At 36.7% G+C, this 26,378-nt stretch overlaps 1 protein-coding gene across 4 annotated transcripts in view; it reads right to left on the bottom strand.

The window, feature by feature from the left end:
- Positions 1–26,378, bottom strand: part of KAT6A (lysine acetyltransferase 6A) — a 113,895-nt gene that overhangs the window by 47,301 nt on the left and 40,216 nt on the right. For 3 of the 4 annotated variants that reach the window (XM_042983378.1, XM_042983379.1, XM_042983380.1), the window contains 4 exons: positions 8,329–8,437; positions 4,114–4,229; positions 3,436–3,517; positions 1,090–1,225 (listed from right to left, as the gene is read on the bottom strand). In XM_042983378.1, the coding sequence (XP_042839312.1) occupies positions 1,090–1,225; positions 3,436–3,517; positions 4,114–4,229; positions 8,329–8,437 (443 nt within the window). The remainder of the gene's footprint in view (positions 1–1,089; positions 1,226–3,435; positions 3,518–4,113; positions 4,230–8,328; positions 8,438–26,378) is intronic. The other variant, XM_042983381.1, reaches the window with a different exon arrangement.

Raw genomic sequence — 26,378 nt, 5'->3', positions numbered from 1 at the left:
TCTAGCTATACCTCTTGGAGAAATCACATTGTCTAAACACCAGTGTCTTCATCTGTAAAATGAGAGTTGGACCAGATGACAACTAAGACCCTTCCAAGTATAAAGTCTCATGATCTCTGCACCAACTCAGAGTTACACTTTACCTTTAAACACAAGGATGTATTACCCTCTGAAAGTCAGAAATCAAAAGATTATCTCATAGGAATATTTTAAAGCTTAGATTTAAGATTTAAAATATGAACTACAATACTGGTGCTATATATTTCAAGCTGCTAATGCCCATTCCTTTCAGTTATTAAGACTGTCATCTTTAAGACACTCTTAAGTGTAGAAAAGGTGGGTAAAATTTTTAATAGAGGTTTATAGGCTTAAAGATATTTTGCATATTATCAAAGGGGAATTACTTATAGAAATACTCCATAAAAAAAAAAAAAAAAAAAAACTACTACTGAATCTTGCCCCACCTCCTCCAGACATAGCCCAGTTTCCTAGTCCACAAGGGATAATTATATACCTGATTTCTGCTAATAGATGAAAAACACATTATTTTATTTTACATCAGGACACAGAAATGCGACTCAGCTATGACCTCAACAGAAAAAGCTACGCAGTGATTTGTACATCTAATATAAACTACTGAGACTACATGAGAAATCTATGAAATGCTATAGCAACATAATTTTTTCTTTGTTTACATAAGAGGAACAATATAAGACAGTGGCTGAGTCAGACTTTGGTGCCAGGCTACTTGGGTTTTAATCCCAGTTCAACATTTATTATAAAATGTAGTTTCCTTATTTCCTTCTTATTTGAAAAATAAGAGTAACAATAGTATCTACTTCATTTGGTTGTTGGGAAAATTAAATGATTAACACACTGTAAGACACTCAGAACTTTAATAACTTTGTTCTAACTTTATTCTACTGAATAAAGAGCTCTTTATTAAGAGCTCAGTATTAGCCCTTTTTATTACATGAAAGTGCCAGTTGTAACAACTGAAAATTTTTTTCATAAAGCAAACAAGTGACTCCTACACTATAGACAAACCCTATTCTTTTCTCCCCTCACCTTGCCACAAGTACAACTTACACCGTGTTTTGTTTCTTTAACCTGTTTTTTGGACGTCCTATTGGGTTAGCATAGCGCCGTTTTATCTGCGCCGCCTTCTTCTGTAGAAGTTTTCGTCCTTTTTTCCTAGGTCGACATATTTGACATATCCACATACCTATAAAAAAATCAAATTCCACATAAAAGCACAATAGACACAGATACACTGAAAGAATTCAGATACTCTAAGCCAGTAGTTCTTAACCACTTTTAGGTCAAGAACGCTTTTAAAACACTGATGAAAGCCCCCTGAAAAAATAAACATGAAAACGTACACACACAAAATTCTACAAATGATTGGAAAAGACGCACAAGTATTCTGAAGCCCACATATGGTTGAAGTCCACTGATCCTCAGGTAAAAAAAAAACCATGGTCTATACCTGGCACCCAGATTCTACAAGAAAAGAAGCCAGGTTTCCTTAAGTAATAGATGATTCCAGGACTGAAGCAGGGAAAATACTGGATAACCTGAAGCATCTCATGGTGCCAGAAAATGGAAAAGTATTCAAAAGATGAGGAAGGCATGTCAAAAGGACCTACAAGCCAACTTGAAGGAGCTCCCAATAGCCAAATCTGGGTCATTCTGAACAAAAAAAAAAAAGAAATAATCATGTCAATGGATTATAACCCACTGAGTAAAATAAATACCCATCAGTCCATAAGAATATAAGTAATTGAATAAATAAATGGGAAAAGCGATAGCTCTTCTTTACAGCAGAATTCCAATTAGTAAATACAGAAGGGATGATGGAAGCTGAAAAATAATCAATATGCAAACACCAAAGTAAAACTGGTACAAACAAGAATCACTGATGGATGCTAAAGTCAGTGCAAAGAGGAAAAAGAATAACTTTAAGGTCAGGTTTCTTCTGTAATCAAGTGATCAAAGTTAACATTACCAGTAATAAAACATATTAGTATTATACACCTACACTACAATGCACTAAGAAGGGCACAGTATCAATTCTGTGGTGTTCTTGTCAAACTTCATAATCTTAATTTAATCATTATAAAGAAAGAGACAGACCCAAATTGAAGCACTTTCTACGAAATCGCTAATGAGTATTCTTCAAAAGTGTCAAGGTCAGGAAAGACAGTCTAGGGAATTAACAGACTGGAAGAGACCCATGATGATTAAATGCAGTATGAAATCCAGCACTGGATTTTGGACCACAAATTCAAATAAGGTGTATAGATTTACTAATCGTATCATATCAATGTTAGTTTCCTGGTTTCAGTAATTGTACTACAGTTTTATAAGATGTTGACATTAGAAGAAGCTGTGTAATGGGTACAGTAGGAAGTCTCTGTACTATTTTTGCCACTTGTCTGTCAGTCTGCAATTATTTCAAAATAAAATGATTCCTGCTTTAAGCTGCTATAAAACTTCTTTTGTAGGCATTAAATACAAACAAATGAAGTCCTAAGAAAATCTTTCTTATCTTGAAGGATTCTCAGAAGACCTGTTACCCAAACTTCCAAGTAAATGGAAAAGGTAGCAAAGGGGGTGACATAAGAGTGACATAAGAAGAGACTCAAGTTAAGATTCTAAGTGGAATAACTTAACTATACCTAAGGTTGAGTCCCTTTCCATCCACAGGAAAATTTTTTCTGAGCAGAAATTATAAAATACTCTATAAGCATTTTACTTAAGAAACCTGTTAAGTCACAAAAACAGAGTTAAAAATGGAATTTATGATAAGGCAAAGCAGGAGACACTAACTGTTTGTTTTTTTTTTTTTAAGAAACTATAAGCATATAATAGGATGGAAGTTCAACCAACAGGCAGTTACATCCCAACCAAATACTTGTCAAGGAATAGGAGTCAAAAGAATAGAATACACTAAGCTATATTCTTATGATTTAACACACAAAAATTATCTGTTTACAAATTATTTTATTAAAAAAAAAGGCTCTAGGCCTTTCAAAAGTGATGAACAGTGAAATAACCAATACTTATATAATCAACATGATCTAATACAATTTCATTTCTTCCTTTATAGAAAGAGGTATTTCAAAATTACATAAGGCATGTATTTTGTCCTCTAGCTATAGGACTGGCAAATACTCATAAATGAACCACTTCACTCTCCATGGATACTTAAACATTGAAAATAGAGGAAGATAATAATGAATCCATACACATAGGAATGTCAAGATGCCTAAACAGACTGTCCCCACCTTTAAGGTGCCAGCTCTCTTCCTACTTATACAACCCCAAATAGAAAGACGGAAATTATTCTTTCATTTTAACAAAGTAGACAAAAAGTGCTTTCACGGACATGCCCATTACAGTGCCAGTCTGACTTCAGGAAGTATTTCTCACCTTTTGGCATCCGGGTGAGTGGCGGATCACAACACTCCATGTGAAAACCTCGGTCACAGGAATCACAAAAGAGCATATTATCCTAAAAAAGAGAAGGGACAGTTCTGCTTAACCTTATGAAACAAAAACACATCAGGATCACGGCTTCATAAAACCTAGAAAGCTTCAATGATCTCACAAAGATGACGAGCTACTATAGTAGTAAAAGTTTCCTTAATTTGCATTAAACTGAGTAAATGGACACTCCAAGTTAGCAAAAAGTTTTGCTTCATCTAATCTTTAATAAAGAACTACAGTTTCATAACTTTCAGATATAAGCTAACTTTAGTTTGTTCTAATGGAAAAGAGAAAAGGATGATTTGTAGTTAATACACTGACCATTCCTAAATGAATGCGCCTCCATAATACTCAAACAAATTTCAGAAGTATTTCTTTAAAGTAGCTTAGTCTTTCTGCAAACATAGAATTAAGGTGTTTTAGAAACTACCTGGAATAGAAAGAATCCAAGTCTCAAATACCAAGTATTCTAAACTAACGATGTGTAATTGAATGGGACCAGTGTTTCAAATTCTGCTGGTCCAAGGGAATGAAAAATAATCAACAAAACTTTGAGGAAAATATTAGGTGTACACTCTACTTCTACATGAAATAGTCACATCAGAAAGCAAGGATACTCACTGCATTCTTGCCTTGATCTCGACAGGAGCTGCACGTTTTACACTCAATGCACTGCCACCGTAAGGCCTTCACTCTAACCGTTAATTCAGGGGAAAACTTTAAACAGGATGGATGACCTAACAGGAGGGGAAAATTCTCAAATGAAACAATCAAGAATCATTTTGTAATTGTATTAAAGGAATGATGAAGAAAAAGGCAATTACCTTAAATCAAAATATGTATCAAAGAAGAGATGCCCTTGGAAGCTTGCCATATGTGTCTCATCAGGATTTGGCATTCCAATTCAGTTGTACTGATGCTAAGTATAATTTAGTACACCACCTCCCCAATATGATTATAAAACACCTGACAAACTCCTAACTTGTAATAAGCCTGCATTAAAGCATCATGGGTATACACATGCTTATACGTATACCAATACATAATATGCTCAGGTCATTTCTGGAAGGACACAAAAACTGTTTGCAACTATAATGTCCTAAGATATGAAACTATAAACATCTTGATTTTTAAAATATTTTTTATAAATTTTATTTATTTATTTTGAGAGAGAGAGAGAGAGAGAGAGACCAACCCTTGAGTCGGGGAGAGGCAGAGAGAGGGAGAGAGAGATAATCCCAAACAGGCTCCTTACAGTCAGCGCAGAGCCCAACTCAGGGCTCAAACCCACGAACCATGAGATCATGACTGAGCCAAAGTTGGATGCTCAACTGACTCAGCCACCCAGGTGCCTCAAAACTATAAACATTATGAATAAGGATTTTACCTTTCACTTTATACCCTTCTGTGCTCTCAATTTTTTAGCAATAACGTATTACTTTTATAACTGAAAATCTATTTTTATTAAATCCCATCATTTAAAGTGAGCTACTTCCTCATATTTTAAGGCACTCAAGCTAAAAACTAATACCTAAACAATATTTCTATTGTGATCAAAATTAACAGCAACAGAAAAAATTTTCCTCTTCCAAAAGAGTATCGTTTGATTCTCAAAATTATAGAAAAGTAAATCTGCCTTCACTCTGGGAAGATTTGTCCTTTTCCTCTAAAAGTTGGTTATGTTTATTTTTCTTTGGTGAGAGAAAAGCCTGGTTATTTTTTCTCCTCTCTCTTCTATTCCTAAATTTCTCTTTTATGAGATGATATGAAGTTTATTATCAAAATATCACTGACATTAAAGGAAAATGGGAGAGGAAGTGTAAAAATCTCATTCATAATCTCCTCGTCCTAGATTAGCCATTTCCTGTTCTACTTTTCCTTTGTAGACTTCCTAAAGGTGCTTGCATGGTTTTAATTATAGAGTACATACAGTTTTGTTTTGCTTTTCTTCATCCTTTTAGTCAAGTAAACTTTATATTCTTTAAACTATAACCTATAACCTACCTGACACTACTTCCCTATTGTTAACTAATTAAACTACTACCTGTAATAGAATACTACAATGAATTATTTTATATCTACAGATTCTTCCCTTCTTTTATTTATTGACTTTGAGAGAGAGGGAGAGAATATGCAAATGTGAGCAAGGGAGGGGCAGAGAGAGAGAGAGAGAGAGAGAGAGAGAGAGAATATCCCAAGCAGGCTCTGAGCTGTCAGCATGGAGCCAGATGTGGGGCTCCATTTCATGAACCGTGAGATCATAACCTGAGCTGAAATCAAGAGTCAGATGCTTAACCAATTGAGGCACCCAGGTGCCCCATCCTTCTTTTAAATTAATTCCTTAAAATAAATTTCTGTAAGTGGGGCTGGTAAGTGAAATGAAAGAAACATACCAGCAAAGTACTAACGTTTTAATACAATTTCATCAACTCTAGGTTTGGGCTCTTTTATCTTTCAAATTTTATTATTATAAAAGTTATAAAATGGCTTTCACTGCTGCACTGGTGTGCATGCCTATAATTACTTGGGTAAAATGTTTTTTTAATATGTTCAACAATTAACTTTCGTTCATAGGCTCTGCCCTTTGACTTTATGCTAGAAATGTAAGCACGCTCTTCATAGCTTTTGGCCCTTTATCATATATAATGCAATTATTTTCCCCCAAAATTTTTTACTTTTTAAAATTTCGGGTATTTTAGTTCTCACTTTGGTAATATCAAATATCATATACTTAACTATGTTCATAGTTTTCTTCCTTGCCTACTGTAATAGGCTCCAAGCTGCCCTCCAAACGTTCTTGTCTTCTGGCAAGAATACCAATTGACACCTGTGTAGTTCCCTCCCACACAGAATAGGGCTGATTTGTGTGCTGCAATGACAGGCTAAGGCTAGGTAACAAAAGATATTGCCGATTCCACCTTGCTACCTCTATCAGATACCTGCTTAGGGGATGCTGTGGGCAATTCATTTTTTTTTTTAATATGAAGTTTATTGTCAAATTGGTTTCCATACAACACCTAGTGCTCATCCCAACAGGTGCCCTCCTCAATGTGCTGTGGGCAATTCATACAGCCCTATGAAGAGGTCCACATGGCAAAGAACTGAGGCTCCCTGTCAACAGGCAGCATTAACATGCCAGCCAAGTGAGTTATCATGGAATGGAAGCCTTCAGATAACTGAGTACCAGTTAAAATCTTGATTGCAACCTCATGAAAGATTCCAAGTAAAAATGACTTAGGCAGACCATTCCCAAATTCCTAACAGGAACAACATGAATTAAAAACTGTTGTTGCTTTTAGCTGCTATGTTTTGGGGTGGTTTGCTTCTATAGCAACACATAACCAATAGTTATTTATTCTACTAGTTCTTTAAAAGTTCCCTCTACTGTTTTCAAATTGCAAAGAACTCAGAGACCACCCCAAATATAATGCTTCTTAGAAGACAGGGGTATACCACAACTCTCCTTCCACCCCCATTTTATTCCCACCTCACCTGAGTAGATTTTTATCTGTTTTATGTATTTGGGCTCCCATACAATTTCTTAAGGGTGCTCCTACTAAAATAGTTTGGAAGTCAATGCATTATAGGACATGTCACTATATTTTTATCTAATATTTTATGATTTTATGGTTTATATTTAACTGTAAAATCCATCCCAAGTTCATTATGGTTTGTGATTATTATGCTGGAATATGGTCACCTACCACTCAAGATCCCTTCCCACCTTCTTTTAAAGCCTTCTATCAACAAAAACCAAAAAGCTAAAAACTGTACTTCCTAGACTCTTTTACAGCTTGGCTCTAGATATGAATTAACTCCTACCAACTGGATGTTTGAGTGACTTTTTGAAAGGGAGAAATGAAACAAAGACCACTTTTCTTCTGGTACTGCCAGTACCCAGCCACTTTTCACCTTCGTGGCCATCCAGAGGTAAATGTGGCGATGGCCAAATTCAGCCTTTCAATATCCAGCTACAGCCCAGTAGCCCCCTGCTTCCACCTCTTCCAGATGGAGACAGATATAGTGACTCCCCTGGTGGATCACTTCTGCGATATTCTAAGATCAGTCCCTAAAGCCCAGCCTAGAGCTCTCCTCTTCAGCATTTCTAATAATTTCACAAATATTTTGTTCTCGCATTAAATTTCTTTCCTCTTGAAGTATCTACAGTGATTTCTGGTTTCTTGACTAAATCATGGTTGTTATAGATATAAAACACTGAAAATTAAGCCAATGATCAGAGATAATGTTGATTTACTAAGGCCTTCCTACAAAAACTTTTAAGTTCTGAAAATATAGACCAAGAATATCTCTAGAATTGACAAACTAGAAGAGTCTTTGCAAAATCTTTTTTAGACCTCAGGATCTCACACAGCTCACTAAATTGCAGTGTCAACATTCCATTTCCCAATGTGACACATGTAAGTTTCTATCAAGAAGAACAAACGTGTTATCATCCCCGTTCTATTCATAAAGCCTGATGCATAAATCAAGAAAGATAAGTAGTGATTATTAAAGAAGCTAGCAATAATTTCAAACTGATTGCTGTGATTTGAACAGATGTTTGATAGTCAAATATAAAGATCAACAAGAAAAAATAAGTCTGTGGAAAGATTTTTATAAAAAACAAAAATCCGAAACTAAGACCTGATTGAAATTAACTGAATAAAACATGTCAACTATACATTTAAATCCCTCCCTCGCCTAGAAGATTCATCTCAGTTACCTAAAACCAGCATCAAAGTATTGTTTTATAAGGATCAAGGATACCATCTCAGTTAAATACACTTCCCTCCTGCCTGAGAGCATACATCAGAAGGAATAAAGGAGATTACATACCACTGTTGCCACAGTCGGCACAGGAGATGAGTTCTTCTGGCTTCTTTTCTCGGTTTTGTTCTTTTGTACCAAGACAGAAACTACAGATGGGGATTGGTTCAGCAACAGGCTACAAAGAAAAAAAAACAATTCACTCAGGTACGAGTACTTTATTTTCAGTATTATTTCAAAGACATTAAAATTACAGTTTTAAATTCCTATGAGAGTTACATGTAACCAAGACAACTGTATCACTCTCCTAAATTTCCAACTAAGTAAGGGAGTTTTAACAAAGCCTGCTTTGGCTGGGCCTTTACAACTAGTCCTTCTAGTGACAACTTTGGTCCAAAAAAATCACATACCAACCATCATTTTCACTCAGAAACTTAATGACACAATATGGACTGGACAAAGCAAATCCTTCACCTAAAACAAAAAATTCAACTGAATTAGGCATAAGAAATCATAGTATCAGACCTTAAAAGGTATGTGGTGTCAGAGAAGTGATAAAATGTGCAGAAATAAACACCATACAAGGCAGCAGACCTTAAGTGGTAGAAGAGACAACCAATAAGTACTCTGTACAAGTATAAAAGATAAATTTCAGTTGTGGTTTAGAGGAGAAGGGTTGAAAGAGGAAGATAACATGTATTAAGTACTAGTACTAGGCTATGGGATCTTGAGAAGTTTGTCCAAGGACAACAGACAAAACAATTGTTAAAACTGGGTTTAAACCTAGGCTTACATGTGGCTCTACAACGCTACCCCCTTCCCCTCCAGCCCAAAGGATGGAGAGAAAGGCAGTACAGGTAACATAAATAAGATAAATTTAGGTGTGCAGTCTGCTAAAGCCAGTGCTTAAAGGATATGGTTTCTGTCATAAGTGGTAGTAGAGAGGGTGGGTAGATCACTTCAGTTTGTGAAGACTGCCACTGAATGTCTTATAAAGTTGGATTTTACACTGCAGGAAGAAAACAATAGAAGGCTACTGAACCAAAAGAAAATCACCTGTATTTGAGCAAAACATCCAGTAGCAATATCAAAGATGAATGAGGAGAAACCTAAAGATGGATAGAACATTTAAACAATGACCACAATAGTCTGGTGAAGACAAGAACCTGAACCAAAGCTAAAAAAAATGGAACAGAAAAAACAGCTATGGACTTAGAAATAAACTAGTTGTGGAAGGTAATAGAAAAGGAAATGAGTTTAATAAGACTGACTTAATGAAAAGATGGTGTGAAAGGTAAGTCATTTTAAAGAAGAAAATCAGAAGAAAACCAAAGATGCTGAGTCTGATTTTAGATGTGTTTAGCTGGAGGCAATCTCAGTCAAATCTCAACCACTTATATGGGAGAGAGGCATAAAGAACTCAAGATTCTTTTAGACAACTGGTGAAAACAGATAAAATGTCTGTCAGTGCTATTACAGAAGTGTTACAATGAGAAACAACAGAGGAATCAAGCGGGGGAAATGGGTAGCAAGGAAAGGTTTCCCAGACTTAAGTTCTTCTGGAGGTACTTGACAGGGAAGGTGTTCAAAGAAAATATAGAATCAAGCTTGAGAGGAGGGGGATGAGCTTAGTTTGGGACTGACTCATGGAGCTTAAAATGCCTATGGAGCATCTATGTAGCAATGCCCATGGGCTTTGTGATACAGGAATCTGAAGTCCAGGAGAATGGTTAGTCTGGAAATAATCTAGAAATCATATACCTATAAAATGGCATTAAGATTCTCAAAATTGAGGGGCGCCTGGGTGGCGCAGTCGGTTAAGCGTCCGACTTCAGCCAGGTCACGATCTCGCGGTCCGTGAGTTCGAGCCCCGCGTCAGGCTCTGGGCTGATGGCTTGGAGCCTGGAGCCTGTTTCCGATTCTGTGTCTCCCTCTCTCTCTGCCCCTCCCCCGTTCATGCTCTGTCTCTCTCTGTCCCAAAAATAAATAAAAAACGTTGAAAAAAAAATTAAAAAAAAAAAAAAAAAAAGATTCTCAAAATTGAGGAGTTCTCTCATGGAGAACAGGTAGAAAGAAGAGACCTAAGGTCAGAATACCAAAATTTAAGTGGCTGTTAGAGGAAAAATCCTGAAAAGGAAGTGGATTAGTGAAAGAGTTGGATGGTACATCAATAATGTCCAACACAAGCAAATTAACAGTATTGCTCAGCCAAGAGACGAAATGAGAGATGAAAAGCTGGAAGTTGTCTTAATAATTGTGGCTGTGGTAAAGACTACCACATCCTTTCTTTAAAAAGGAATATAAAAAAGAACCAGGGAGTAAAGTTAGGAAAGACTTCACTGAGGAGTAGAAATTGGAAGTAAACACTAAGTGAGAAGACCAGCCACAGAATGGAAGATATTAACAACATATTTAACTAACAAATGGCTCACAGCCAGAATATATTAAGAACTCTTACCTGTCAGTATGTAAAAGACAGACAATTCAATAGAAAACTAGGCAAAAGTCTTCACCAGGCACTTGACAACAGCAGGTACGTAAATAATAAATGGCCAATAAACATAAGAAAAGATGCTCAACCCATTAGCCATCAAGGAGGTAGAGCTTCATGAACGGCTAACTAAAATTATAAAGACTGGCAATAGTTAAGTGCTGATAAGAAACTAGAACAACAGAACTCTTAACACTGCTGATAGGAATATAAATTGACAAAACTACTCTGAAAACGATTTGACAGTATTCACTAAAATTAAAGGCATATCATATGACTCAGCACTTCCATTCCTAGCAATATATCCACCAAATGAAGCACACACACATATGTACAATAAAACATACACAAAAATGGTAAGAACAGCATTATTCATAACAAAATTTACTCAAACAAAAAATTACCCAAATAACCAGCAATGGGTGTACAGATAAATTGTGCTATATCCATAGAGTATTAAACAGTAATGAAAATAACAGTTAACAACGTGGGTGACTATTACAAACAATGCTGAATGAGAGAAAAGACGCAGAAGACTACGTACTGTATCATTTTATTTATATAAAGTTCTAAAACAGTTCTATATAGTTATAAGTTGAGACAGCAGTTACCTTTAGAGAGAAAAGAAGAGGCAGTGAATTGGAAAGGGACTCTGAGGTGCTGATAATGTTCTTTTTCTTGACCTGGATGGTGGCTTCATGAAGGCAACACTGGAGTTTGGAAATTAGAATAGGCTAGAGAGATTTAAAAGGCAGCAACATGTAGGTGATAACTGACAGCACCTGGTGAGCAAGAGGAGGGAAGTTGTAGTAAAAATGAACAAGGAGAGGGGATTGGAGAAGTGAGACAAAGTCTAAGCAGAAGAGTATGGGGGCAGGGGAAGAGGGGGGACAAGAAAGGACCAGTCTGAGGGAAAACAGAACGAAGAGGAAGTCCTAACACAAGAATTTCAAGAAGCAGAGAGCAACCAACAATCAATTTGGGGAAGATAAAATATCTACTGGATTGCACAACTGAGAAATAGTTGGAGACCTCCCTAATAGTGAGCCTTTCTCAGGATAGGATTTGTCTTATCCTATGACAGGATAAGAGCTAAAGTCATAGGAACCAAGAAACTGCCATGAAGGGACAGAAAACAGACAAGATATGGCTTAAAAAAATGGCAAAAGGTTTTTATGTGTTCTAGGTATTTAAGATGCAAAAGACTAAACCTATTTAAATGTGGAGAAGACGACACACATGGTCAGAGAGATTCAAGAAACAAGAAATAACAGGAACATATTTTATGGTTAAGGTTTAGAGCTATACTATTCAACATGGTAGACCCTAAACCATGTGGCTATTTAAATCTGAAATAAAATAAATTTAATTCCTTGGTCACACTAGCTACATTTCTAGTGCTCAACATTCACATATGGCTAGTGATTATGGTACTGGACAATACAAATATAGAACAATTCCATCATTACAGAAAGTTCTACTGGATAATTAATACTGGTTTTGAAAAAAGGACGAATTTTAAAGCAGGGATAAAGGGACTGCCCTTCATAGTATAGGATGGTATCAATGCACACTATTTGTAGGTGGGATATGGTGGGAAAAGGGAAATGCTGAGGGTGCTCATTTCTGACAGATTCATTATTTCTGGAAAATAGGAAATAAAAATTGCCTGCCAAAAGTGGGACAGGAATTGGCTGGATAGAGCAGGAGAAAGTGAAAGCTGACTGAGAAAACTGACAAGTGAGACTGGCTGGGTCTAAGAGCAAAGATAGCAGAAAAAAAACCCTCCTATCAAAATGGAAAGTGGACACACATTTTTCAGGCAAGAAAGAATCAGAAAAATATGTTATTAACATAGAGAATAAATTCAAAATAGAAGAGAGAAAAGTTGATGGAGTTCCTACAAAATGGCCTCTATCTCTTCACTAAAATAGAAGACAATGTCACTTACTTAAACAGAAGTAGACCAGTATGAGTTTGGGCATTTACAAAAAGCAAAAAAAAAAAAAAAAAAAAAAAAAAAAAAAAGGCTGGAAGTCTCCGTGTGGAAGATGATAGAGAATCAATTAGTGATGGAAAATAAAACTGTCAATCAGCCCTAACCACACAGCTAAGATCAGAAAGTGTAATTTGTAGTGTTTCCAATCAGAATAGTTCTACATCTTTCCTTAACTCCTCTGCAGCCTTGGACTGATAAAATCAGAGAGCTGTAGACTGATGAGATAAGCCAAAGGGTAAAGTCTACTAGAATGCAAATGCAAACACAGCTGACCTTTGAACAACATGGTTTGAACAATCTGGGTCCACTTATAAGTGGGTTTTTTACAAGTGTATGTTGTTACCTTATGATTTTTACTTTTTACTTTTTTCTTGGTGGGAGGGACAGAGAAGGAGAGAAAATCCCAAGCAGGCTCCGCACTGTCAGTGCAAGGGGGGATCGATCTCTCGAACCATGACATCATGACCCAAGTCGAAATCAAGAATTGGATGCTTAACCTACTGAAACACCCAGGCGCCTCTATTTTATGATTTTGTTTTCTCTAACTTACTCTATTATAAGAATATAGTATATAATTATATAACATACAAAATATGTGCTAATTAACTATTTACATTATTGGTAAAGCTTCAGGTTAACAGCAGGCTATTTAGTTTTGTGGAGCCAAAAGTTATATATGAATTTTTGACTACACAGGGGTCAGAGTGCTGCGTTAAGAAGGGTCAACTAAAACGGTGGGACACAACGTTGAGGCTGGATCATAAGCAGGTGGGGGTTGATAAAAAGTGTCTGGAATTAAAGTACCATGGAAATCTGATGAAATGAAAACAAAGGTCCACAGGAAGAAAAAAGGATTGAAGACTGGGGTCCACAGGGAAACTTTAGAATTTGTGATTTCTAAGTCTAAAGTCCTAGCTAATAAAGGAAACCTCCAATGGCAAATGTGCATGAATTCTTTAATATTTAGTAAGCACTATTACAGACATTTGAGGGAACAATGGTGAAAAAGGCAGCCAAAGTCTCAACTTTCATAAAGTTAACACTCTAGCTGATGACAGAAAAAAGTATAATTAAAGACAAAGAAATTAAGAAGGCAAGGGGAGCCTGGATGGTTCAGTAAGTTAAGTGTTCAACTTCAGCTCAGGTCATGATCTCATGGTTCATGGGTTCAAGCCATGTGTTAGGCTCTCTGCAGTCAACACAGGGCCTGCTTCAAATCCTCTGTTCCTCTCTCTCTCTCTGTCTGCCCCTCTCCCCTTCTCTCTCAAAAATAAACAAACACTTAAAAAAAAATTAAGAAGTCAAGAAGCTGGGAATGCGTGATTTTAGAAGAATCGTATAAATGTGTTCAAGTCAGCAAAAATGATGATTGCACCCAAGAATAGGGAGGTTTTGCAAAAACTTTTCTGAAGTTTTAGAGAAAACTTTTTATTTTTATGTTTTTAACTTTTTCTTTTTAACGTTTATTTATTGAGAGGCAGAGAGAGACAGAACATGAGCAGGGGAGGGGCAGAGAGAGAGGGAGACACAGAATCTGAAGCAGGTTCCAGGCTCTGAGCTGTCAGCACAGAGCCCGATGCGGGGCTCGAACTCACAAACTGTGAGATCATGACCTGAGTTGAAGTCGGACGCTTAACCAACTGAGCCACCCAGGTGCCCCTAATGTTTGTTTATTTTTGAGAGAGAGAGAGAGAGCGCACACACGTGTGCACACGAGGTGGGGGGACGGGCAAAGAGAGAGGCAGACAACAGAATCCAAAGAAGGCTCCAGGCTCTGAGCTGTCAGCACAGAGCCCGATGCGGGGCTCGAACTCACAAACTGTGAGATCATGACCTGAGTTGAAGTCGGACGCTTAACCAACTGAGCCACCCAGGTGCCCCTAATGTTTGTTTATTTTTGAGAGAGAGAGAGAGCGCACACACGTGTGCACACGAGGTGGGGGGACGGGCAAAGAGAGAGGCAGACAACAGAATCCAAAGAAGGCTCCAGGCTCTGAGCTGTCAGCACAGAGCCCAATGCGACGCTCGAACCCAGGAACTACAAGATCATAACCTGGGTCAAAGTCAGATACTTAACTGAGCCACCCAGGTGCCCCCACTACACACTTTTTAAAAAGCAGATGGGAAGAACTTCACGTCAGAAGAATTTGTTCAATAAAGGAACAAAAATCATCTTAGAGGCTGTGAAGACCAATGTGTGACCAATGTGTCAATTCTTCTTCTTGGGTCTCTCCCCACCCCCACCCTCCTTTTACAATAGGGTAAGAGTATGAAAAAGTAGCTCTACTAGTGGCATATGGACATAAGGTTATAATTCAACGTAATGACCTACTAGTGCTAAACCGGTACCACTTTCACATATAAAGTATATTATATTACTTCAGCAGTCTGGTTACAAAAAGAACAACTTGGGTTCAGATAAAGAATCCTGTGTAACCTACAGTCATAGTGGAGAAGAAGTCTACATTATAAGAAGCTGTAGGGCAGAGTAGGAATAGTATTATGATTCAAACTCAGTTACCATAATTAATAACATTAGTAATAGCAAAGTACTTGGTTAATCTGCTGCTACTTTTAGGATTAGATTATATGTAAGGGAGATTATATCATACTTAAGGGAGCAAACATACAAGGATGAAGAAAAGAGAAAGTCTGAAAAACAAATTATTGTTATTCTTCAGCACAGGAAAACAGTTCGAAAATTAAAAGTGACAGAGCAATTTGTGTTTTTAAATATGTGTCTTTATCATCTAGAAAATACAGTTCCCAATGACAGAAAATGTTATTTAAAATCATACGTAAGAAATCCTTAGCAAAACTATCCCTATATATTCTTGTATAATCTCTGTAATATTACTGCTGTTAATATTTTTATATGTGATCAATCACTTCATATTACTAGATTTTATCTATCTCAAAACAAAATAACTGATGTCATTTAAGTGTTCATTAAAGTTGGTGAGGGGAGGAGGGGAGTGATTTAGACAAACTAGCTGCCTGGCTACTTAGAGCTGTGTAGATAGTTTAACTCAATTATTTTGATTCTTATCAAATGACCACAGTCTTAGACCTTGCCTACTTACTAGACAAAACAATTTGCTGATTGTTCTCAGTATGAAATCTTACCTAAGTTTAAACAATATTGATATTTTTAAAGTTTTTATTTAAATTTCAGTTAACATACTGTGTAATATTAGTTTCAGGTGTACAATTTAGTTATTCAGTATTGATATGCACAGTGTGAAAATAAGACATAAGCTGAAAAGATATCTGTTAAGTCAAATAAAGACAGTGGTCCAAACAGACTCAAATTACAAAGAGAGTTGTCAGTAATACAGAGGGTACAGCTATAATTTCCCTCACCTACACATTTCACATTGAAGATATTTACTCTTTGGCATCACAGAACCAAGCACAAATATGATAAATTTTTCAGCTACCAAAACAAAACTAAATCCACAGAGAAATACTATTACTAGCAATGACTGTATCTTAATTGGTAATTTCAGGATTTTAAATGCAATTTGGGAAAGATACTACTACTCTGAAGATTGGTCATTTTAGCTGATAAGAATACAAGCCAAAAAAGTGGTTTAAACATATTATCTAGGTTACAACATAAATCTATGAGTTTTTCTTTGATCAAACAGCACTGCTGATCAGTAATTGTGTGATTTGTTTTAGAATATGCCTAAATAGAACGTAAAAAATTACAACTCCAGATCATTCTCATTCCTAAAATATTAAGAAGCATGAAAATAAATAAGAAAGGGGCTAAAACTACATTGGGTTTACTATAAGATTTGAATCTGAAAATGTACTGGGGTGATTTTAGGACAGTGAAGAGATATTAATACCATTTTCCAAGTGAAACTCTACAAGCTGATTTCAATTATTCTGTATCACAAAGAATAACTGATAACCTATGAATACAGTTTTTAAAAACCTGTGCAGAGATATGCACCATGACATACAATTGCTGTTCCCAAATCTGTCCACACTAAGTCTTAAAGCCTACTGTTCTCATATCTATATAAAGTGAACCTGTTCCTACAGCTAATAAAACAAGAAAAAAAGTTTGTAGCAAATGACTTTACATACCATTAAACACAGCAGCCCGAGTGAACCTGTTAAAAGGTAAATCAGAGCACCTCACTCGGCTGCCCCAAACCCTCCATCCAGTCCAGAACCTTCCATCTCAGATTACATGCCAAATGAACTACAAGGCCTTATGTGACTTGTACCCCCACATATAAATACACAATTACACCCCTCTGACCTCATGTTCTATTGCCCTCTTCCTCTTACATTCTACTCCAGCTTCCTAGCTTGCAAGTCAGATGTCCCAATCACAGGGCCTTTGCATTTGCTTTCCTTCTATCTGCATGCTCTTCCCCAGATCTTTCCAATCTTTACTCAAAAGTCCCCTGCTTGGTAAGGCTTTCTTTGACCACTGCATCTAACATTTCAAAACAACTCACCAACCACAATAATTTGTATCCCCCTTTCTTGCTTTATTTCTTCTCCTTAACCCTTTTCATTAATTAACATATTATGCACATGCATGTGCGTGTGTATCTTATTATTTGTCCCCCACTAAATATAAATTCTATGAAAGTTCTGATTTCCATGTGTTTGTTCACGACTGTATTGCTAATACTGTCAACAGTACTATAGGATCCAGTAAGAACAGTGTCTAACAAACAGTATGCATCCAATAAGCATTCAATACCTTAAATTACCTTGTAGAAATAAAAATAAATAACAAAAATACTATCTTAGAACAATGAGTTGGCAAGAGCCTGATAAAGATATGTGCATCTTAATAATATATAAATGTTCTGTTTACAAAGTAATCTCACAAAGTAATCTCATGGCCTCAATAACCAAATTAAGATTTCTGCCACACAACCCACTTTTATTCAATTTCTCAAAAACGGGGAGATTTGTGGCAGAAAGCACTTAGATTGCACCTTGCATCTCTTAGGGTGCCTTAAGCACATGCTGCGATCTCCATAATAATCGCCAGATGGCAGCATTGAGGCAAAGTAGATGCTCTTGATAAGTAAACAGCCGGTTGAGCAGCCAGCATTCTGACATGAGCTTTTGGAAATAACTTTTAAAAACAAAAACAGCAAAAATTTTGCCCAATGAGCTCTGCTACATGAGGTTGATACCATGAAAGAAAAGAATTTTTAGATATAATCATTTAGAATATCTTCAATATTTCTGTATTATGAGATATTCCAATCTGAAAGTCGAATTTTCATTTCCCCCCAAAAACTTGTCTTTAATTTTTTTGAAGCCATTATCCACTTGTCATTGTCTCCATTTTCTAATATCTTCTGAGGAACTCAAAACATCTTGTCTTCGTTCTTAAACACTGACATAAAGAATAGTCAAGAATCTGTTTTGTTCTATGTAATTATTTCTAGTTCTTTCAAGACAGAACTGAATAAGTTCTAGAATTTATGACCACCAGAATTTTCAAGTAAAAAGACTGCACGTGTAAATTTAGACTTATGACTTCAGAAACCTCTAAGAGATCATTTCATAAGCTATCAGGCAATAAAGATGTGTGATTTCTTAAAAGCTACAAATTTTCTCAGGTTTTATGGACACTGGAAATTATTGAGACAAATTAACATAGCTAACATTAAGAATATGGAAGCACATAATTCATATAGGACTTGCTATAATACCCAAAGATGCACTAAAGCAATAATGGTCACATCATTCATTTAAATAAAAAAAATCTATAAAAAATTATAAATACCTCATTAAAAACAACGTTCATCTATAATTACTGCAACTCGTTTTTTAAAAAATCAAGTGGTATACCAAAAGAACAAATACTGTTTAATTCCACTTATGTGAGGAACCTAGAATAGTTAAAATCATACAGGCTGAATGTAGAAAAGAGGTTATCAGAAGCTGGAAAAAAGGAAGAAATGGGGAAGTTACTGTTTAATGAATACAGACTTTGAAATGATAAAAAAAAGTTCTAGAAATGGGCAGTATTAATGGTTTCAAAGAACTGTGAATATACTTCATGCCCCTCAATTATACACTAAAAATGTTTAAAATGGTAAATTTTACAATAAAAAATTGAACTAAAAACTTAAGTGGTATGTTTCAGTCTCACAGGTCACATGATTTAAGTAATAATAGGTCAAAACTCACACAGTGAGGGATGTCTGGGTGGCTTGGTTGGTTAAGCGTCCAATTCTTGATTTGGACTCAGGTCATGATCTCGTGGTGGTGAGATCAAGCCCTGTGTGGGACTCCACACGCAGCATGGAGCCTGCTTAAGATTCCTCTTCCTCTCCCTCCACCTCTCCTCCCCTGTCCTCCTGACCACCCTGCTCCTGTGCTCTTACTCTCTCAAAAACAAAACAAAAAAACAAAAAACCCTGTCACACAGAGAGGCAACTACTTATAATCTGTCTTCATTTTCAAAACCTGTTCTTTTAACTGTTCCCATGGAACCCCTTATTATGTTCATCTTGACTACAGTGATTAGACTTAGAAATACCACTTTAATCCCCCCCCCCAAAATTAATTACTAATAGTAAATTCTGGCTACTGAATTTAAAGGTCAGCCATTTTATTCTCACTATACGCACATCAAAGTTAGTTTCACCTTTTAATCCAACTAAATAAAAATAGGTCACCCTTACACCTTAATATTTTTCTTACAAGACAAGTCTAAGAATTAAAATCTATCTACGGGCACCTGGGTGACTCCGTTGGTGAAGTGTCCGACTTCAGCTCAGGTCATGATCTCACGGCTCATGAGTTGAAGCTCCACATTAGGCTCTGTACTGACAGCTCAGAGCCTGGTGCCTGCTTCAGATTCTGTCTCCCTCTCTCCCCCACACATGGTCTCTCTGTCTCTCTCTCAAATATAAGCAAACACTAAAAAAAATATTTTTTTTTAAGAATTAAAATCTATCATGCACTGCTAAATTACCAACTAAAACCTCTTTTTGACTGCTATGTATCTAATCCAGCCAGGTTACTCTGCATGAAACATCATAAGCCCCTCTCAAATCCACCCACCTAATTCAAAGCACTTATGTCAATAAATACAAAACAAAATCCACACAAAATAATTAGAAAACAGTTAAATACTACTCCCATTATCCACTTACATCCCAAAAAATTCAAAAGTAAGTCTTCTGAGAGGATATCTACACAATTACTTATTTCTGATACTGTAAGAGCACACAAAGCTCACGTTAGGAAATTAATGCTTTGTTGGAAGATACTTTGTTGAGAAAGCTGAACATTCTAATACAGCGTTCTCTTCTCCTCAGGCAAACCTTCCTCTCGGTTTTACCCAGTGCTTCATGTCTTCACTACTAATGGCCTTAGATGAACTCCTGCTCCTCCCAAATCCTTTATGATAGTTCAGAATTTAGCTTTCCTTGATCTTTTCCAGAAAGACAGCACTAGCTAAGCAGATATCACGCTAGACATCTTAATTCACCTCTTAAGTACCTTGCACACAGTTATGTACTAAATTCTGTGTGCTAAATTTCAAGAATTCAATGAAATTAAAATACAACAAAATCATGCTTAGCCCCAAATAAGTTTATCAATTCTTACTCAAAGCCTCTCCTCTAAGATTCAGTAATCTTCAGAGGAGCTGTACTTGGGTAGGATTTAATCTCTTTAAATTTGTCAGCACCCCATATACTATCAAGCACTCCATGGCAGGGACACCTAGGTGGCTCAGTTAGTTAAGTGTCCTAACTGACCTCAACTCAGGTCATGATCTCACAGTTTGTGGTTCAAGCCCCCCATCAGACTCTCCGTTCTCAGTCCAGAGCCCACTTCATGTCCTCTGTCTCCCCCTCTCTCTGTCCCTTCCCAGCTTGTGCTCTCTTCATCAAAAATACATAAACAGAAAAAAAAAAAAAAAAGAGTACTCCATGGCTGCTTATTAAACATTTTCCTCCAAAGTATACAGTTGCAAAATACATATAATAATAAAACAACATAAAAGGCCTGGAAAAGAGCCCATTTTTCATTATTAATAGTCTACAATAAGGTAATCTTGTATAATTTTAATCAGTTCCAACATAACCCATTAGCCATTACAAAGCTTTTAAGAGGAGTACTAAATTGAATTCATTCTTATTTTGATGAGTCCATTCAATGACTTGTACAATTAGACACAACAAGATTATTGGTAAAATAAGTTAATGATATAATTAGAATAGTAATAATCAATTTCAACCTACACTTTTACTACATATACACATTACCATAAATTTAGATGAGATAGCAATCATCTGTCAAGATACTATAACAATTTTCCCTTTCCTAATCAGAGGTGACATCAAAAATAACAATGTGCCAGGCACCTGGGTTTCAGTCAGTTAAGCGTCTGACTTCGGCTCAGGTCATAATCTCATGGCTCTTGAGTTTGAGCTCCAAGTCAGGCTCTGTGCTGACAGCTCAAAGCCCAGAGCCTGCTTTGGATTCTGTGTCTCCCTCTCTGCCCCTCGCCCACACTCACTCTCTCTCTCTCTGTCTCTCAAAATAAATAAAACATTTTAAAAAACTAAAAAATAACAATGTGCATATTTGCTGAACTTCAATTCTATGCTAAGAAATTGTAAAGAGTTATCTTTCTTTCCCATATTCATCAATTAAATTGAAAGTTCCACTTTCTGTTTGTCAGTAATAAATCATTCTCTTCATTCACCCAAATAAGATACTGCCAAATTATTACTGCTTCTCCTTCCCTTTGTGGTCCTTTACTTTCTATTTTAGTTTGTTTTATGTAAGTATGGCTCTTCCCTAATTCAGAGTCACATCACCATGTGCAATCTTCTACATGGACTGACTCTAGCCTTTCTTTGATTTTTCTTCTGCACACTGCTTCCAGATGAAGCCCCTTAAATACTATTTTTTAAAATACATATAGATTTTTAAGTTTATTTATTTTGAGAGAGAGAGAGAGAGAGAGAGAGAGAACGTGCACAGAAGCACACATGTGCGCATGGGAGAGGAGCACAGAGTAGCAAGGGAGAGAGAAAATCCCAAGCAGGCTCCACACTGTCAGCACAGAGCCTGATGTAGGGCTCAATCTCACAAACTGCGAAATCATGACCTGAGCTGAAACCAAGAGTAGGAAGCTTAACTGGCTGAGCCAGGCAGGCACCCCTAAAATACTATTTTTAAAATCTAGTTACCATGCTGGCTCAAAACTTATAAAACATATCCCAAATGCTAACTCCTATGGTTTGGTATTCAATTCCTTCCACCATATACCAAACTAGTTTTTTCATACTATCTTTCTCTTCTCCCAATCTATTCACTTGTCTTCAGAGATCACATTTTATGCTCTTTCTCCTGGTTATCTTACCATTCCCCTCAAAGTTCTTTGTATTCCTCCCACTAGGAATCAGCTCAGCAGAGCTTAGAGAAAGACTGAGTTCTGCCACTTACGGCATCACTTTGCCTATGTAAGTTAACCTCTTTGGTGTAAAATGGTACAATATACCTACCTTTCAAGTTACCGTAAAGATTAAATGGGATAAAGATATGGGAGTGTAACTCAAACATAAGAGGTATCTAATAAATGTGGATTTCCTATATCCCTTTCAAAACTGTATCTATCCTTCAAAGCTCATCTTTGTTAAGTAACCAGTTGCCACTTTTTAAGTCAGGACAAGATTTTGTTTTGTTTTAACATCCCAAAAAAGGCAAGGTGATGAAAATTTTGTGTGGACTAATATATTTTCTATATATGGTACTTATCTACATGATTGCATTAAGACACATTTACCATACTGTGCACTACCCACATTTAGAAAAGTCTTTAGTAGTACTTGAGATTAGGAGTATTAATATGGGAGTATTTTTTATGCTACAAATGTATGAAATAATGGTTTAGAAGGAACAAGATGTTCAACAAGACTTTCCTATTCGTTGCAATTTTAAGAAACTGAAACTGTAGGCATTTATTTTGGCCAAACTGACATCTAAAAGAAGTAATGGTTTGAATAAATTGGCAAATAGCATCATTTTCTTCAAGACCTACCAAAAATAATAACTGATACATAGTATTCTGCTACCATCAGAATCATGGTCTGTGGAAGTGGAAGGGAACTTCAAAAAACATTATACAGCTGACCCTTGAATACAGGGGTTAGAGGCATGGACCCTATACAAAAATCCATGTATAACTCTGGACTTCCCCAAAACTTAATTACTAAAAGCCTACTGCTGACTGAAAGCCTCACCAATAACATAAACAGTCATTTAATACATACTTTGTATGTTATATGTATTACATACTGTATTTTTACAATAAAATAAGCTAAAGAAAAGAAAACCTTATTAAGGAAATTATAAGGGGTCGGAGGGCCTGGCTGCCTCAGTCAATAGAGCATATGACTCTTGATCTCAGGGTTGTGAGTTCAAGCCCCATGTTGGATGTAGAGATTACTTAAAAATAAAACCAGGAAGGAAGGAAGGAAGGAAGGAAGGAAGGAAGGAAGGAAGGAAGGAAGGAAGGAAGGAAATCATAAGGAAGAGAAAATATGCTTTACACTACCATACTGTATTTATCAAAAAAACCTGCAAAAAAGTGGACCCGGACAGCTCAAACCTGTGTTGTTCAAGGGTCAACTGTATACTCATTTTACCAAAGATAAAAATCATTGCCAAAGGCTATACGTGACTAATAAAGTAAATAAAATTATTCAAAGTCAGGTACTCCAAGTCCAACTCACAAAAGAGTTTTAACTCACTCACCCAAGTAAACAACCTACAGATAAATTCATTTTTTGAAAAAGAGACTTTAGAGATGGTAAGTGTTGAGTTTCCATTACTGGCAATTAGTGATACTATTTATTAACAAAATGGTGTGGCAGGATTTAAACTTGTGTCTGTGTATATATATATACATATACATATACATATACATATACATATACATATACATATACATATACATATACATATACATATGACTGACCAGAGATTCTCCTGCCTTCTTCAAAGACTAGCATTATTCACAGCACTAAGTTTGGTTCTAAGCAGAGCTAAGAGAACTCACCCAAGGAACCAAGGCAAAAGTAAGACGGAGGCCTCAGGAACCTAGTCAGAAGCATCAAAATAATGCAAGTCCCTGAGCATTTGTAGGGACCTGAGAAAAGAATGAAGTTTTCCCATGAGGAATAAGGATCTTGTCAAAAGACAAGCCTCAGTTGTCAGATGCATCTAGGCTGCAGTGGGAAGTGCTATTCTACCCATAAAGCATGCGAGGTTAGTATCAGGACTTCCAAAAGTAATGAAATACTGAATGTGTCTTTGCCAGCTTCATCATTTTCAGTTATAACAGAAAAACTTTACTGTTTATTCTAATTACAAAATCATGATATTCTCACCTTAAAAATTAGATAATAAAGAAAGGGAGAGGGGCACCTGGGTGGCTCAGTCGGTTAAGTGTCCAACTTGATTTCGGCTCAGGTCATGATCCCTGGTTCATGAGATCGAGCTCCACATTGCACTCTGTGCTGACAGGGTGGAGCCTGCCTGGGATTCTCTCTCTCTCAAAATAAATAAATAAAATTTTAAAAATAAAATAAAAAAGAGGGGCACCTGGGTGGCTCAGTCAGCTAAGTGTCTGACTTCGGCTTGGGTCATGATCTCGCAGTTTGTGAATTCGAGCCCCACATCAGGCTCTGTGCTGACAGCTCAGAGCCTGGAGCCTGCTTCAGATTCTGTGTCTCCCTCTCTCTCTGCCTCTCCTCCACTCACAGCCTGTCTGTCTGTCTCTCAAAAATAAACATTAAAAAAAAAAAACTTTAAAAAAAAAAAGAAAAAACAGTAAACTTCTAATCTTTCTCTTCCTCCTCTATATATTATATATACCTAATGTTAATGAGCACTTGAAGCAGCTACATATGCTTTATAAATATTAACACTTTTAGACTTAACAACTACCCTATGGAGTATGTACTACTATCACCATCTTCCAGGTAAGAAAACAGACCCAGAAAGACTAATTTACCCAAGGTCATAAAAAGTGGCAGAGTCCACATACAAAGCCCAAGCTGCCTGGCTCCAAAGCCTGCACTCTTCAACTTGGCATTGTGCTCTCTTTTTTATGTATTTTTTCCTCAACTTTCCCTATATATTGAAAGAAAGAAAGAAAGAAAGAAAGAAAGAAAGAAAGAAAGAAAGAAAGAAAGAAGAAAGAAATCCATACTACATATAGCATATAATCTGTTTTGTTAAATTTACTTCCACATCAATCAATCCAAGTCAGCCTCATGTTTCTAATGGCTATATAACATTTCACTACATGTGTAAGATAATTTAACCAATCCCAAATAGATAAACATTTAACACTTCTAATGTTTTTTATCACGTTCAATACTGTAATCAAACACCCAAAGGGGCGCCTGGGTGGCTTAGTCAGTTAAGCTTCCGACTTCGGCTCAGGTCATGATCTCAAGGTTTGTGGGCTGGAGCCCCACGACGGGCTTGTTGCTGACAACTCAGACCCTGGAACCTGCTTCAGATTCTCCCTCTTTCTCTGTCCCTCCCCTGCTTATGTTCTGTCTCTCTCAAATGAATAAACATTTAAATTTTTTAAAAAATCCTTGTACATACATACATCTTTGTGCACTTTTTGGATTATTTTCCTTAAGATATATTTCTTGAACTACAATTGCTAGGTCAAAAGATTTACACATTTCTAAGATTTTTGATACATATTGCCAAATTGGATTTTACAGAGGCTGTACTCCCACCAATAATATCTGTGCCAGCTATGAAGCTGTTGTCTCTCAATTCCAAGCTCGCCCTTACTCTGCTTTGTGGTGCTAGGCTCAGAACGCATTATGTCATTTCTCCTCTGTCAGCCGCCTTCCATTAGGCTCCACCAATAGGGAACACTAGAGGGAGACAAGATGATGACAAAAGAATGGACTTGCTCCTTCCAGACACTTTCCTCTTCCTGCCAGTGTCACCCTAGCATGGGTCCTTTTTCCCAGCAGCAACAGTTGCTGGCAGTCTTCAGCTTCCTACAGAAGACTGATTTCTCATAAAACTAGCTTCATCATGTTCCCTCAGAAGTACCAGCCACAGCAGAGCAACATATCCTCTTGGGAGGCTTGCGTCCCAACCTTTGTGCAGGCCCTCTCTAAGGTTTTAAAAGCAACCAAGCAGTGAGACCTCTTCAAAGGTCTGAACCCCAGCTCCATGGGGCCCCTCCTCTAAACCTCTAGGTTCTAAGAACCCAAATCTCTTTCTTTTGTTCCTCCAGCCCTAGTAGTGGTGGCTGCTTAAGGAAGTTATTACCTCTGTGTCACTTCAATGTTCCCACTTTGTCACTTCAACATCTGCTTTATCAATTCCCTGTACTACAGTCACTCATGGTTTCTGTTTCCCTTACTGTAATTTTACTGACATGTTATCTAATAGCATAATAACCTGGCATATCTGTCTATCTTCAAGTGTTATGGACTGGACTGTATTCCCCACAGAATTCAGATGTTTAAGCCCAAACCCTTAAGAGAGATCGCTTCTAAGGAGTAATTAAGGTTAAGAGAGGTCACAAGGGTGGGGCCCTAATCCTATAAGCCTAGTGTATTGTAAGAG

The sequence above is a fragment of the Panthera tigris genome, chromosome B1 (assembly GCF_018350195.1).
Source record: "Panthera tigris isolate Pti1 chromosome B1, P.tigris_Pti1_mat1.1, whole genome shotgun sequence".
NCBI lineage: Eukaryota > Metazoa > Chordata > Mammalia > Carnivora > Felidae > Panthera > Panthera tigris.
The sequence above is the reverse complement of the archived record's forward strand: the minus strand, read 5'-3'. Positions and strand labels throughout refer to the sequence as shown.